The sequence below is a fragment of the Electrona antarctica genome, assembly GCF_951216825.1.
Source record: "Electrona antarctica genome assembly, chromosome: 12".
Classification (NCBI taxonomy): Eukaryota; Metazoa; Chordata; class Actinopteri; order Myctophiformes; family Myctophidae; genus Electrona; species Electrona antarctica.
This window is the reverse complement of record NC_136793.1, coordinates 20838055-20854244: the sequence shown is the minus strand read 5'-3', so window position 1 is coordinate 20854244 and position 16190 is coordinate 20838055. Positions and strand designations below refer to the sequence as shown.

At 42.5% G+C, this 16190-nt stretch overlaps 1 protein-coding gene across 2 annotated transcripts in view; it reads left to right on the top strand.

The window, feature by feature from the left end:
- dapk1 (death-associated protein kinase 1) overlaps window positions 1–16190 on the top strand; it is a 100626-nt gene that overhangs the window by 28331 nt on the left and 56105 nt on the right. For both annotated transcript variants that reach the window (XM_079516404.1, XM_079516403.1), the window contains exons 3-7: window positions 3146–3367; window positions 9435–9573; window positions 13047–13176; window positions 14367–14415; window positions 14665–14691. In XM_079516404.1, coding sequence (XP_079372530.1) covers window positions 3146–3367; window positions 9435–9573; window positions 13047–13176; window positions 14367–14415; window positions 14665–14691 — 567 coding nt within the window. The remainder of the gene's footprint in view (window positions 1–3145; window positions 3368–9434; window positions 9574–13046; window positions 13177–14366; window positions 14416–14664; window positions 14692–16190) is intronic.

Genomic DNA, 16190 nt, shown 5'->3' with positions numbered 1-16190 from the left:
ACGTATCTGCAACAACGTGGCTACGTAACAGGTGACGTTATGAAATGCGAGTCAAGCAGCCTCTTTCCAGACTAAGTAGCGAGTGACAATTCAGAAGCACGGAATGCAGCGATTCAGGCTGGAACCCAGGCTACATAAGTTGAGCCTTTGTGTACGCCTGTAAGGTCGTCGGGGCAGTGGCAAGTGCTACGGCAAGTGCTACGGCAAGTGCTACGGCAAGTGCTACGGGCTAAGATGGAGTCTGAAGAGGTGGGTTTTCAGACTACGCCGGATGACAGACTCAGGGACATCTCTTCATTATGTCCACTGCTTTTGGCCAGGACAGAGGAACTTGGAAGACATTGGAAATGTGCCTCTGTCACTGTCTACACATTGTCTCCATTTTTGCCTCTATTTTCCCCTCTCTCCCTCACATCTTCCCTGTCACTCACTCACTATCTTGTCTGTCTGTCTGTCTGTTTCCCATCTTCCTGTCTCACTCTTTAACTCCTCCCTCCCTCTCTTAGCGCGTGTGGTATATTAAGTGTCTCACTCTTTAACTCCTCCCTCCCTCTCTTAGTGCGTGTGTGTGTGGTATATTAAGTAACTCCTCCCTCCCTCTCTTAGCGTGTGTGGTATATTAAGTGCATGACTATTGCCTGAGGCACGAGGAGGCACGTGCGGCGTGGGCGTCGACAGACCCCAAATGTTCTTTGCTTCCTGTCGAGTGCTTATATGTTTTCCTGGTTTTGTTTTGGTAGCCTGACATGTTGTGTAGCAGTGGTGTCAGCGTTATCCCATCTGGTAGCAATGTTCAATAACAGACTGCTGCACAGGGACATGATGGTGGAATTTCCATTACAGAGTTGTCTGTCTTTTTTCCTGACACACACTCACGCCCATCACCCATTGCAATATCAGAGTCGCTGGTGTAGGCACTTGTATTAGATGCACACTTTCCATTACCTCCACATACTGTGCGCCCCTCATCCGTCAGGACCGTCACGGCCTGCTAGTTTTCTAAGTGGGAGCTTTTTTGCACATTTCATTATTTTCAAAAGTCAAAGATCACAATGTCACACGGGATTGTAGATCAGCTATTTGTCGCACAAATAAGTACATGATTAGAGCTAAGGAAACAAAGTTATTTTCAGGAATGGAAAATCTGTGTTCCGTAGATCCAAGTTATGTAGTCACAAGCTCTTATTCATACAAATACACAGACAGACTTTCAACAGACCACTTTCAACCTATCATCCCTATAGGCGAAGATCTTTCTAATTGTATCTAAGCAGATCTACAAGCGTGTGGAACTGGAATTTTCACTACTTTCATGTGACAATATGATGAAATATAAAATAGTGCATTAATTTATGAAAATACATAAAAGGTTAAATATGGAGATATAGACTTTATGCCCCACAGCAATTTTTCCCCTTAAGTTTCACTTTAACCTTTACTTCACCGGGCACTTCATTTGCAGAGGTTCTTCTGTTGTGATGTCATGTGCGGTATTGGCTATGAGTGATCGATCTACATTAATAGACATACTGTACATACATACTGTATAGTCTTATACAGACCCTGTTGTAGATGGCTTGGCCTTTGGCCACCTTGGTCAGGGAAGATATTGGGGCGAACTGGCAGGCTACTTGGTTACACTCACCTCCCTTTGACCTCGGGCAGGGCTACTCCATTACACTTGTACATTCTTATGGTTTGTGAATTTAAAAACATAATACACTAGGTTGATGAACAAGTGACAACGAGTATTTGCCGTTTTAGCCAACCTAGTATCATAACCACTATTGTTGTAGTAGTAGGTTTCACATTGAATATTGAATTTCAACAAAGTAAACAAATGCCTTCCAGTTCTGACGAAATCGAAAGTTGGTCAATCCTGTTGTGCAGCATTCAGGGTGTGGAGCATAATATTGCTCCTTGGATGCATTTCAACTGGGAGTGGTGTCACTGGTAGTGCGCCATGAGGCTCTTCAGCAGCAGGGGTCCCCAACCTGGGGTCTGCGGACCCTTGGTGGTCTGTGGATCATTCCATGGTAGTCCACAATGAAAGTTAGTTTTATTTGATTTGATACATATAGGCTAATATTCACGACCATTGTCTGTGGAACAGCTGTGCTGAGTATCAACCGAAACTTTCATGTATTATCATTGTAACATTTACGTAACATTTAATGCCAGGGTTAATTTATACCATGGGCACGGTATTACAGTTCCAAACCATGGATTGTTACTGTAGATGGTACCACTGTACCATACCGCATACCACTATTACTGTACAATATTTGAGGTCCCTCTGCGTCTAATGTTTGTCACAACAATGTCTAGAATTAGTTTCCTTTTTTCATATAAACTCGGCAATAAAAGTTCAAAAATTTTACTTTGGTCCATTATTTCTGTGGCTGCGTATGGATCTTCAGACGCTACTGAGTTCCCTAACACTGGGTGTAAAATGAATAGTGTAAAAATGGCCAATATGTGTTTTTTCCCCCCGTATTACTGTGTGAGAGTTCAATCATCCAATCCACTAAGGTGTTTGAGTTGCTTAGTGACTAAGCAACTCAAAGCAAGGGTGAATACCAAGTAACCACTTGCCATTTTGGCAAATTGTTTGGAGGCACTACCCCCACGTTTAGCTGTGTTCATTCCACGAATGCCTGATCCTTACAAGCATTACTGTAAAGGTGACTAATCAACGATTAAAATGATATAAAATACAATACCAATTGGTATTATTAAAGTGTAGAAATAATGGACCAAGGGTAAGTTTCCGAACGTTTGTTGCCGAGTTTATTTCACAGTTATTTCCTTAGTGTCTATTATTTATGATTTACACACATAAAGGGGAATTTGACAGAATGCTCTGGATGGTGATATCATTTCTTGGCTCTATTTTCTTGAGGAGGGTTGCATAATCCCAGCAACAATAACTGAGATTTATTGATTTGTTTTTTTGGTTCAGGAATTTATTTCATCAATGCAGATCATAAATTTAGTTTTGAGTGTTGTTTATCAGTATTGTGTATGAATGCCGGTCCTCTTATTTATGTATTCTTCTATCCCTAGTTTATAGTCTATTTCATGATCAAAAGCTATCATTTGTTTATCTTCTAAACTCCCTCTTCTTGCCTTTTCTCATTGGCAGCGGTCAGTTTGCGGTGGTCCGGCGATGTCGTCACAGAAGCACCGCCGTGGAGTACGCCGGCAAGTTCATCAAGAAGCGCCGGAGCAAGTCGAGCCGGCGCGGCGTGACACGGGACGACATCGAGCGCGAGGTGAACATCCTGAAAGAGATCCAGCACCCCAACATCATAACGCTGCACGAGGTCTATGAGAACAAGGCTGAGGTCATCCTCATCTTGGAGCTGTGAGTTGCCTGCTCTTGAAGCTATGTTAACCCATTAAGACCTGTCACTTTAGCTTTTAACCACTTTTGTTATACTATAGTTATTGAAAAATAGCAGATATACAAGCTCATAGCGCTATGTATGTGTGGGAGCAGTCTGGAATGTCCCCTCCGTGGGCAGCCCTGAGCTGTTGTCCCCCCCCCCCCCCCCCCCCCCCATCTTTTAAGAATAACATTGTCAAAATCAAGTCCTCCCTCGCTCTTTAAAATCTGCTCACCCGCGACTCATATCCATGCTTCACATTTTGTCTCGTTGTGGCAGCTATAGTGTAAGAGGGACGGGTGGAGGACGGGTCAGCTGGCTTGTTTTAACACACAAGGTCATTATTCTCCTTGTTTATCGGTTTGTGTAGAGACTAGAGACTATGTTGAATCGATATCACTTGGGTTTACTTTCACAATCTCCCATATAGGTGAGTTATCTTTAAAGTGAAGGTATTCTGTCAAAGTGAAATATGGGTTTAATCTGTTGGAGGTGATGTGGGGTAATAGGTCATATTTACACACTAGTTCATAATTAGGTTCACAACAATACCCTGCATGATCATTGTTCCTTAGAGCAGTGGTTCACTGAGGGCCTAGAGTGCAAACCAGCAGCTATTTTTTCATTTCCTGAGACTCCAGGTGAAGAGAGAAAATTAAACAATAGTAGTGGTCTGAAAGTCCAGGACGGGAAGTGAGAACAAATTCCCAAGCGCAGCAAACGACAACAGAATTGCAAAGTTATGGGTTAGATGCAGAGAGGGTTAACACCTTGACAGTCATCAAATAGCAGATCTGGCTCTATTAGAACACCTATAAGCATGTGTAAGATGCGACTGTATTTTTCCTTTTCATGGAGAGTGACACCTCCGAAGGCATAATGTCCTTTATGTCAGGATTTGGAACCTTGGTTAAAGAGGGAAACCTCATGCTCGAATGCCATACCTGTGCAGTGCAGCTGCTCTCCATGTTGGCTTGTTGTCCCTTTCTCTGCAATATCTAACTTAGCAGACTTAGTTAGAATATACATACATAATATATCTCCACATGATAGAAGTTTCTCTTGTCCATATTCCACTCTAGGGGCGAGGCTTCTAAACAAAGAAGATGTTTGGCTGTGATATTTAAATGTAAATTTCAGCTGCCATATTTATCAATGCCCAACCATTCTTATGCTGTGTGATGTGATCCATGTTGGTAAGATGATTTCAGCACTCGGATATATATGCTGGTTCCTTTCTAATAAATGATTGTTCAGGCTATCATTACATCATTATTACTAGAAAAAGTGCCCTTCCGGGCACAGGTCTCCACCAGGAGGATAGGAGTGTGTGTGATGTTTGGCAAAATGTTTAGGAGAATTTTTTTTTCCTTCATTTTGTTGAGGAAATGCAGAGCCAGATCACTCATAGCATCTCTGAGGATAGAATTCTGGATGAGCAGGACATGTGCAGCATTTTGTACAAAACGGGCCACTCCTGAAAACTTTGGAAGGCAATCTTAGCCAATCAGTGTACAATCTGAGAAATCCAACAGACTCGTCTTGATCACATGACTACAGAGATCATGTGTACCGATTTGAGGCATTTTGTTCCAAAAATGTGTTTTGCAAAAATCAACCTGTTGGTGGCGCTATAACAGGCCAATGTGAAAAGGGTGGGATATATTCCTCAGCCTAGTAAGAAAATGTGTGAAAGATTTCACGTAAATTGCATGCTGCGTTCATGATTTGAGGCTATTGTTCAAAACGGGGCAATCTTGCAAACTGTGAAAGCCAATTATAGGCAATTAGGATGTAATATGAAATATCAGACAGATCCGACTTGAGCACATGACCATAGAGATACTGTGTAACGATTTGTGAGATTTTTGGACAGAATCTGGAGGAGTAATATCAAAAAATGTGTTTTACAAAAGTCGGCCTCCTGGTGGCGCTATAAAAGGCAGATGCGGAAAAGGCAGGTAAAAGGTTTGTCCTTGGCCTCTAGGGAGTGTGCATGCAACGTTTCACGCAGATCGGTGTAGTTTTAGGTAGAAAATGTGAAAAGCTGCCTCATGGTGGCGCTATAACAGGCCGTTCTGGAAAATGTGGGGCAGAGGTTCATCGTTGGCATCCAGGGAGTGTGTGTGCAAAGTTTGGCATCGACCGGGTTAACGGTGCCGGAGATTAGCTGTTCACAGACGGACGGAAGGACGGAAGGACGGACGGAAGGACGGACACACGGACGGAGTGCAAAACATACTCTCTCCCCATGCCTTCGGCCTGGTGGAGACAATAAGGATAAGAGCTGTGGTTGGTTTAGGTTTGGCATAAACATAAACCAATGGCATTACAAACCCTGCTCTAAATGACTTGGCCTATCTCTCCATGTTGCAAAAATGGTTAAATGGAATTGCTTATTTACGTGATATGAATCTAGGAGAGACACCAAGCCTCGTGATTGGTATGCAACGCCGCCATGATGCTTAAATATTAACTATTACTGTACAAGAACAGAGACAATTATTCCAGTGAATTCCAGATGTGAAAGTGAAACTTAGCTTATTACCACACTAAGTGGTGTACATGCAAAACCTGTGTTACCCCCCTTTTGTGTCAGATTTCCTTCCTTTTCCCCAGTTTTGAAGAAGGTTATGAGCCTGGTCGTCTGAAGGCTAGCTTTCTGGTGTGAATATGTGTATTGGTAGTGTCCAGCAAACCTGCCCCTCATTAAAACAAACTTAGAAAAGCTACCTAGAAAAGCTGGCCAAAGGACAGCAGCAGTGCCATGTATGATGCCTCTTTGCTTTTGGCACGTATCCATGCATTTATTTCTAGCAGAGTAGATGATGAAATAAACATTCCAGAAATAGCGTGGTGGAGGGAAAGGTCTCAAGGTTATTATCCTCCTTATCATCTCGTTCCAGATGTGTGTGTGTGTGTGTGTGTGTGTGTGTGTGTGTGTGTGTGTGTGTGTGTGTGTGTGTGTGTGTGTGTGTGTGTGTGTGTGTGTGTGTGTGTGTGTGTGTGTGTGTGTGTGTGTGTGTGTGTGTGTGTGTGTGTGTGTGTGTGTGTGTGTGTGTGTGTGTGTGTGCAAGGTGATGGATGTGTTTGAGGATAGACTAAGCATGGCAGTAATTACAGTATCTGGTCTCTCTCCTCTTTCTTGCCGTGTCTTTCATTATCATCTGCACCCAAGATGTGTCCAATGCTTTCTTTTTCTACTCTCTTCAAACCATTCTCTTGTTTCACTTAATCACTCCATCACTAAAAACTAATAACTTTAGATTCATCAAATACCAATATCAAGAGGCAAAGCTATTTGTGATATTCTAATGATTTCTGATTTTTTTTTACCCCCCAACCATGCCAGCATCAATTAAATGCACTACAGTTAGTAAAAATCACTGAAATGAAAATGTATTTGTGTGGATAAACTATGTCAATAGAGTTGTCAGAGATGATTGCTATTTTTGGAAAAGATAAGAAACTTTCTGTTTAAAATGCCTTGAAGCAGAAAGTTGTGGATAATGTCCATTTATATGACAGTCTGACAGCGTGCACTGCAATGTGATGAAATATACAAAGGATCATAATTTGATTGTGCTTGATTTGATATTTGTCATTTATTGTACAGCAGACTCTATACAAGTCGCAATAGAAAACCTACAACTTTCTTTTAACATCCTCCAGGATGCCCTTGGTCTCAGATTGATGTTGAACATCAGCAAAACAAAATTCATGTTGTTCTCCAGAGCCAAAAAAATCTCTTATAATGACATTCGCATATCTTCTATGAATGGAGCTGATATCGAAAGAGTCACAGAGTATAAATATCTTGGTATTTGGATTAATGAGAGACTTACTGTCATTAGCAGAAAGAGGGTAGTTGAGGCAGTGTTCCTGTCTGTCTTGGATTATGGAGACATCATCTATAGACATAGACATGCAGCAGCATCCACTCTTAGGGGCGATTCACACTATGGTCCCGGGTGCGCACTCGGGACCACTTGGCAGATGTTGTGGTAATGTGAATGATGCGTACCGTTCCCGGGAGCGGATCGCCCAACCGTCCCCGAGACCGCATGGGGGCGGGTCTCTGGACCGTTGAAGTGTATTCAGATACGGATCGTTCCAATGTGAATGCATGCGTACCTAAAGAAGGAAGTGGACTGTTTTTTTTTAGAACGTGATGATCTCTAGTCGACGAGTCAAGCGTCAACAAAAAAAAACACAGACGCTGCACGACGCGTAACACCAGCTCATTTCTCAATGCCGCCCGTCTCCTGTTGAATCTGCTATACGCGCAGCACCGCAGTACGCGCTGATCTTGGACTACACATGGCTCTTGGGCTTTGCTTGGCATAGTTTCCAAAGTAAAACAAAATAATAATAATAATGCTTGGCATAGTTTCCAAAGTAAAACAAAATAATAATAATAATGCTAAAGTAGAATCCATTAAACTAATATCAAACAAGACACTGGAGCACAGAACTGACTGACACAGTGAATAGCAGGCAGGCTGACAGTGAAGTAGTATAACGGCAAAGAGCCAAAAGAGGCAATGCAATGCAGTGCGTCTGGATTTATTGGAGACAATGTCGCAGAGTTGATGGTCAGTGTCCGTGCGCACCAGCCATCAAGCACACCGCCATCTGGAGGATCAAAGTGTGTTATGCAAGTGTACCCGGGTGCAATCTCGGGCAATGTGAATCATGGCCATCGGGGACCAGGCAACCGTATTCGGAAAACGGTTCCAATGAAACGGATTCAGTCCCTCTCAGTGTGAAATGCCTATTAAATCCCTAGACTCTGTTTATCACTCATCGATTCGATTTATTACGGGTGATAGCTATGGTACTCACCTTGTATCTTATATAACAAGGTTGGATGGTCTCCCTGACTGAGAACTGCATTGGCAGTGGCACCTGTTCTTGTATAAAGCCATGTTTGGAGATTGTCCTAAATACATCTCATCTTTTCTGAAATGAGACTCTGAACCCTACCATACCCGGTCAAGTAATTTCCCCAAATTCAAGGTACCAAAAGTTAACTCTGAACTTGTCTTTAGCTTCTGTGGCCCTAATACATGGAATGACCTGCAAACAACATTGAAATTGACCACATTGGTACACTTACGTCGTTTTAAAACCTTGGTGAGCATACAGACCCCCACAATATGTAACTGTTTTTAGATCGTTTTGAAATTTGTCTTAGCTTTTTTGTAAACCTATGTAATTCACATGTATACCTTTTAGTTTTTCTTTTCCTGGTCTTCTGATGTATTGTGATGTTTTTCTATATGATATTGTATTACTCGACGACACTGAAAAGGAGTTTAATTACTCAGTGTAATTTCGAGAATAAATACAACTTGAATGAATATACAGTAGCTGATATAGTAGTGGATTCAGATCTAAGCGAGAATAAGAGGATTAATGTCTAAACTAGACTTGGCTCACAACGTGTTCATCGCAATTTGATTAGTGGTGAAAGTAGATTGATTATCTTAAAGTTTTAGGGCTTAAGTGAAGTCTGTCACACTGGGTTTTCTCGGATTGTTCAGAGTCCATGAAAATGTGTATCCCAACCCTTTAGTGTTAGTAGTACAGGGAATGGTGCTGGGGTGCAAAACAGTCTTTAAATATGCAATGAAGTGGTTTATTTTCAGCCCCTAACAATGAAAGACATTGATTAAAATCATGCAGGGGTGAATGTGTTGGAATCTAAGATTAGTGCTGCCGTATTAAGGAGATTGGTAGTCACTGAGCAGATGAAATCCACCATTTAATTCTCTCTCTCTCTCTCTCTCTTCTCTCTTCTCTCTCTCTCTCTCTTCTCTCTTCTCTCTTCTCTCTCTTCTCTCTTCTCTCTTCTCTCTCTCTCTCTCTCCCCCTCTCTCTCTCTCTCTCTCTCTCTCTCTCTCTCTCTCTCTCTCTCTCTCTCTCTCTCTCTCTCTCTCTCTCTCTCTCTCTCTCTCTCTCTCTCTCTCTCTCTCTCTCTCTCTCTCTCTCTCTCTCTCTCTCTCTCTCTCTCTCTCCTCGTTTCTCCTTCTCTTTGTACAGGGTGGCTGGTGGTGAGCTCTTTGACTTCCTGGCAGAGAAGGAATCCCTAACGGAGGAAGAAGCCACACAGTTCCTCAAGCAAATTCTAGACGGGGTCTTCTACCTGCACACCAAACAAATATCCCATTTTGACCTCAAGGTATGACTGCAACACACACCCAGATATAGACACCACTGGTTCTTATTGTCAATGCAACACATCACTGTTCTTAAACACGGCGAGGCGGTGAATCAGAACCATGCACTCTGAATAACAAAAAATGGAAAGGTTGACACTGAACATCAGAAGTTTAAACCGGGAGAGTCTTCTATCCTCAGATAATCCTCTGTGCCGATATTTCTGTTCTATTACTGAATCACTTAATCTCCATCTCTCTGATAAATGAACACAAAGCCTCAACATGCTGTAATATGAGGGGAAAGTAAAGGGATGCTGGTAGTGCAGTGTGCTGTAATATGAGGGGAAAGTAAAGGGATGCTGGTAGTGCAGTGTGTAATATGAGGGGAAGGTAAAGGGATGCTGGTAGTGCAGTGTGTAATATGAGGGGAAGGTAAAGGGATGCTGGTAGTGCAGTGTGCTGTAATATGAGGGGAAAGTAAAGGGATGCTGGTAGTGCAGTGTGTAATATGAGGGGAAGGTAAAGGGATGCTGGTAGTGCAGTGTGTAATATGAGGGGAAGGTAAAGGGATGCTGGTAGTGCAGTGTGTAATATGAGGGGAAGGTAAAGGGATGCTGGTAGTGCAGTGTGCTGTAATATGAGGGGAAGGTAAAGGGATGCTGGTAGTGCAGTGTGCTGTAATATGAGGGGAAAGTAAAGGGATGCTGGTAGTGCAGTGTGCTGTAATATGAGGGGAAAGTAAAGGATGCTGGTAGTGCAGTGTGCTGTGTAAAGTAAAGGGATGCTGGTTGTGCTGTGTAAAGTAAAGGATGCTGGTAGTGCAGTGTGCTGTAATATGAGGGGAAGGTAAAGGGATGCTGGTAGTGCAGTGTGTAATATGAGGGGAAAGTAAAGGGATGCTGGTAGTGCAGTGTGTAATATGAGGGGGAAGTAAAGGGATGCTGGTAGTGCAGTGTGTAATATGAGGGGGAAGTAAAGGGATGCTGGTAGTGCAGTGTGTAATATGAGGGGAAGGTAAAGGGATGCTGGTAGTGCAGTGTGCTGTAATATGAGGGGAAGGTAAAGGGATGCTGGTAGTGCAGTGTGCTGTAATATGAGGGGAAAGTAAAGGATGCTGGTAGTGCAGTGTGCTGTAATATGAGGGGAAGGTAAAGGGATGCTGGTAGTGCAGTGTGCTGTAATATGAGGGGAAGGTAAAGGGATGCTGGTAGTGCAGTGCAGTGGTAGATGCTGGTAGTGCAGTGTGCTGCGATTTGTCTTCAGCACCACAGGGTTTGGCTTTAGACCTTTTATGCTGTCCTCGTTTGGTAAATGTAGAGGGTGGAACTTTATGTAGCGGATAAACAGAAGAGAAGGTTCTGGCAGGATGCAGTCCAAGGCAATGTGAGACTTGACACCACTTCAGGGAATTATATAACATTTTGGTTCACTGTTATGACAGTTTTTTAGTCAACTTTATTGATTCCCTGACCGCTTAAGGGACAACTTTGCCGATTTTGAACCCAACCATATTGTCCTTTCTTGAGGAGGACGTTAAAAAATGATTTGTGTCTCAAGTACCGTATGCTAGTTTATTTCCAGGACCCTTTGAGCGTGATCTCTCGACCAACAGAATGCACTGTGCGAAGTCAGAATTATACAAGTCCTCCTGACAAGAGAATATGGGATTCATTCAGGTTTTCAAAAATTGTGATGTTGGCGTTGCCCTTTTAAATAAAGAAATGTCCTCTTAACTTTAGAGCAGGCTTCTAAAGAGCATCTCTCTGTCCAGTCAGACTTTCATCACTTAACCTGCTTGAACCATAAGTCAGAGTTCAGGCCATAAAGCCCTCCAGGCCCACTTAAACGATTAGAACTGTGCTCAACCAGCCACATCCAATCAATGGCAGAGCAAACACCAGCCCACCCCCACCTCCGCTTATTGTTATTTACAGTCTAGTATTGACTAGCATGACATCATTTGTTTGTTAGTTGAATTCTGTGATGTCATTTGTAAGGCTATTTGAACTTGAGCATCAGCTATATATATATATATATATATATATATATATATATATGCCTAATTATGGCCCAGTTGACTTTTGTGAGAAAAGATTCTGTCAAATCTGTTCCATTAAGAAAAGAAAATATATTTTAAGCCCCATGGCCTTACGTCACCGGTGATCATTGTCTTCCTCACTCGTGCATTAAACGACAGAATAAGATTATATGAAATATAAGATGATTGGATATATGTTTCTTGATAAACCAATAGCTAAATCAGAACCATTGAAATCTTCTGCCTTCTGATATTGCCATTCCATAAGCGTGAGTGGTTGACTCCAAAGTCACCCCAGTGACTGCTATTAAAACATTTCAAAAAGTATAAACATGTGGAAAAAACCTTAGTGGAGGTACCTCTGTGGCCTACTGATGGTGTGCACAAAACAATGGGTGCTAATCTGACAGGGACATAAGACAGACCCTCTGCAGGAGGCTAGCCTTCTATGGGATCATAGAAGGCTAGCCTCCTGCAGAGCCATGCTATAAAAACAAGACCGATACTGCAGATATAATCCACCCATCTTCTGACAGAAACTGGATCATGTGCTTCTTAACTCATTTAAACCTAAGTTAGATTATGAAAAACTTTAAATATTTCCATGCCAGTACACTACAATATAAACGCAGACCAGTGGCCAGCGTTTCTATTGTAAAAAAGAAAGTTGAAAAAAAAAGGTTTTATAAAAATAATAATATATATATATATATATATTTGCGGACTAGTGGCACTGGAAAATAGCAGATCTACAAGCTATTTTCGACGACGCCCGTGCACAACTAAGTACAAGCTGACAATGTGTGGTGCTATGACGCGTTGATCTGCTTGTAGATCTGCGATTTTCATTGTGTGACACCTGCGCACAGTAAAACCAACGTGTTAAATTATTATTTTAGGAAGAAGTGCCATCCCAGGTGCAGAAATTGTCTCCTAAGTGGGCGCCAGGATCTGATGTCAGGTCTCGTGAACATTACCATGATTATTGTTGCTAGAAAATGATGATAGCAAAGTTGATTTTCTCCTGATTTGTCTGAAATTAACCATTTGTCTGAAATTGAGTAGCTGCTGTGGTTTACAAGCAACCTGTTATAGTTCTTTCCCTTGACTAAATCCCTCAATGTCGGCCTCAAGACGAGTCAAAAGAGCTTTTAATGCATTACGCCTTGAGAACAGATAGCCTCGGCTAAAGGAGGTGTTGTGTTCATTGGAATGTCCAGCCTCTGTTGTTTGGCTGTACTTTCTGCACATCTTTGACTTCCTTTCCTCTGCCCACTTCCTCGAGAGGCTTTACCCCTGTTTTGCATTGGATTTCCATGGCTGACGGCTCTCATTCCTGTCAGCATGTTCCTGGTTTTGTTGTTTGTATTTTACGACTACTCTAATCGGTTAAGGATTAGTTAACTGATTCATTTTTATTTTTGTTTTTGTGTGTGTCTCCGTCTGTCCCTTTAGCCGGAGAACATCATGCTGCTGAACAGAACTGTGCCTCATCCGCGCATCAAGCTCATCGACTTTGGCCTGGCTCACAAGATAGATTTTGGCAACGATTTCAAAAACATTTTCGGAACTCCAGAATTTGTAGGTCAGTGACCCTCTACGAGACTGACCTCGTCACATCTCGCTGCAGTGTGTGTGGGTGTGCGCATGAATGCTCATGGTCTGCTATTGTGAAGAACAGGTTTTAGTGGTCTGTAGAGTTAGAAATACAAACATGAGAGTTAAAAAAAGAAGACACAAAGACATCATGCATGTGCAGTACTTTGCAACACACACAACTGCACATGTAGGTCCTGAACATTAGCACCACTCTGATTTCCCCCCCCCCCCCCCCCAATGCCAGAAAAGCAGGTGCCAACTGGGCCATTGGGGACTCAGTAATTGGCTGGAGATTATTAGAGGACTACTGCTCTGCCATGCCAAAACACACACACACACACACACACACACACACACACACACACACACACACACACACACACACACACAGTCACACACACACACACACACACACACACACACACAGCCCTGGCCCTGGCCCTGCCCAGGCCATTATCTGTGCCTGTTGACCACCTGCTTGGCGGCTGTGCTCCAAACCTACCAGTTCCCAGCTGCTCATCATCATTGGTATGCTATACATTGTTGTGCGTGGTGTTGCATACCGGAAATAACCAATCTACAAGCTCATGATGATGCATTGTGAAATTGAGTAATCTGCTATTTTCTGTGCACAGCACCGGAGCGCAACTCAATTTAAATCCAGTTTTACCCCTCACCGCTGAAGCCAAACCAGAGCCTGTGCACGGCTCATTAGTGTCCACTCTGTGCCAGTGGTCTAAATAAAGACCAATCAATGGCCCTGGTAGCTGACACTAGAGAACAGTCCTTGCCAAAGTGCTTGCATTAGATTTCGGGGGACAGAAATCATTTGAACAGAATCAGATGTTATAATATAATAAATGTCTCTATAAAGATAATAATGTTGGACCACTGCAATGCAAAATTAGATATTTGCTTCAGAAAGGCATTTCATATTTATTCCCTCTATTTTGTTTATGACTCTTCATCATCACGTCTTCCATCACATGTCTCTCTTTCTCACTCTGTCTCCATACACAGTTCTTATATGGTCATTATTGACACATAATTTGACTTGTCTATCTTCATGTCAAGACTACACTGTGATACATGGATCATGGTTACTTTACACATGAAAGCAAAATGCATAGATGAATATGGAAAGTGTTGAACTGAACATAATTGTTTGTCTTGCAGCCCCAGAGGTGGTAAATTATGAGCCTTTGGGCTTGGAGGCAGACATGTGGTGAGTACGCACGCACGCACGCACGCACGCACGCACGCAGGCACGCACGCACACACACACACCCAATGCTCATCATTTAATACACATACAGTAATTTCACTTGTGTATATCTCTTGAGTGCATGCATGCATGATTTCGTTCCATTTTGTGCATTCATTAACACTGCATCACTTTGAGCTCGTTGTTTATCTTAATTACAATGGATTCAGATATTCTCTCTCTGCTCTACTCTTTCCCATTCTCTCCCAGGAGTGTTGGTGTAATAACCTACATACTGTAAGTACTTTACCTGACAGGTCACTTAGAGAGAGAGTGTGTGTGTGTGTGTGTGTGTGTGTGTGTGTGTGTGTGTGTGTGTGTGTGTGTGTGTGTGTGTGTGTGTGTGTGTGTGTGTGTGTGTGTGTGTGTGTGTGTGTGTGTGTGTGTGTGTGTGTGTGTGTGTGTGTGTGTGTGTGTGTGTGTGTGTGTGTGTGTGTGTGTGTGTGTGTGTGACTTTGTGCACGGCAGGAACAGTTATTTTCCTGTCAAAATGTCCTTGAGCAAGACATTGAATCCTTGACCTGTTCATTCATTGTAAGCCAATCTGGAAATGTGCGTCACCTAAATGACAGAAACTGTGCTGTAATGTACATGTGCACTCATCCAAGTGAGTGTGATTCAATTAGAGCTGTAGACTGATCACTGTGTGTTTAACTACCTACAGTATATTCTTAGTCTCTACAGAGGGAAATGCTACTGAAGCTCTCCTTGTTACATCATGACCATACCTAATCAAAAGGGAATCAAGAAATATCTCTTCTGTGTTATTAATTACTTACAGTAGGCCTATAAATCAAGGGTAAGCCGGCACACTCTGCCAATAATTCGCCAGCAGTGTCCTCTTGGTTTGGTACTTGATTAGAAACTGTCTCCTAAGTGGGCGCCAGGATCTGATGTCAGGTCTCGTGAACATTACCATCATTATTGTTGCTAGAAAATGATGATAGCAAAGTTGATTTTCTCCTGATTTGTCTTAGTGTAAGAATGTTTGGTAGGGGTGTAGCTTGCGAAGAATGGGTTTAATATGTTTGGGACTAAAGAACCAGTCAGAAGCTGTGTTCTCCCATTTATAATGAATAGACTAAGATCTACTTCTGCACTGGTGTCCTAAAGAGGTGGCCGGTCGGCCACATACGTCACACAGATACGGGTAAACGGGAGATGGTGGGTTTGATTGATTGAATACTTTATTAACAAGATTGTTAACAGTACATGTTGTGAAGGTAGCACAGTCAAAGGTTAGGCTAAAAGGATAAAAGCCCCAAGAGGCTTGTTTCCATTGTGATCCGTTGTACTCAATCAGCAATGCAATGCAATGCAATGCAATGCAATACAATGCAATGCAATACAAATCATATTGGAATAAAACTCAGTAGAATCATAAGGAATATCTACAGAGACAATAGGGGTGCGGTTGTGTTATGCCCAATGCCCATGGTCATCACTCACTCTAGAACACTGAGCACTGCATGATCCTCTGAGTATCTTAAAGACCAGGCCCATTGAGAGATATTGCACTCTGTCTCAGACATTCCAAAGTATTTTGGGCTGATTGTGACCCTAAACTATCACTGTGGATGTGGTGTTGCTGATTTCGGTGTGACAGCAATATTCTGTTGACAATGTGCTAGGTGAATAGTGCATTATTTACCACCAATGACGGCTATCTCAAACTGGCTAGAAGCATAGATTCACACACTGACCTTGCATCCCACCAGAGCTTGTTAACCCTCCAA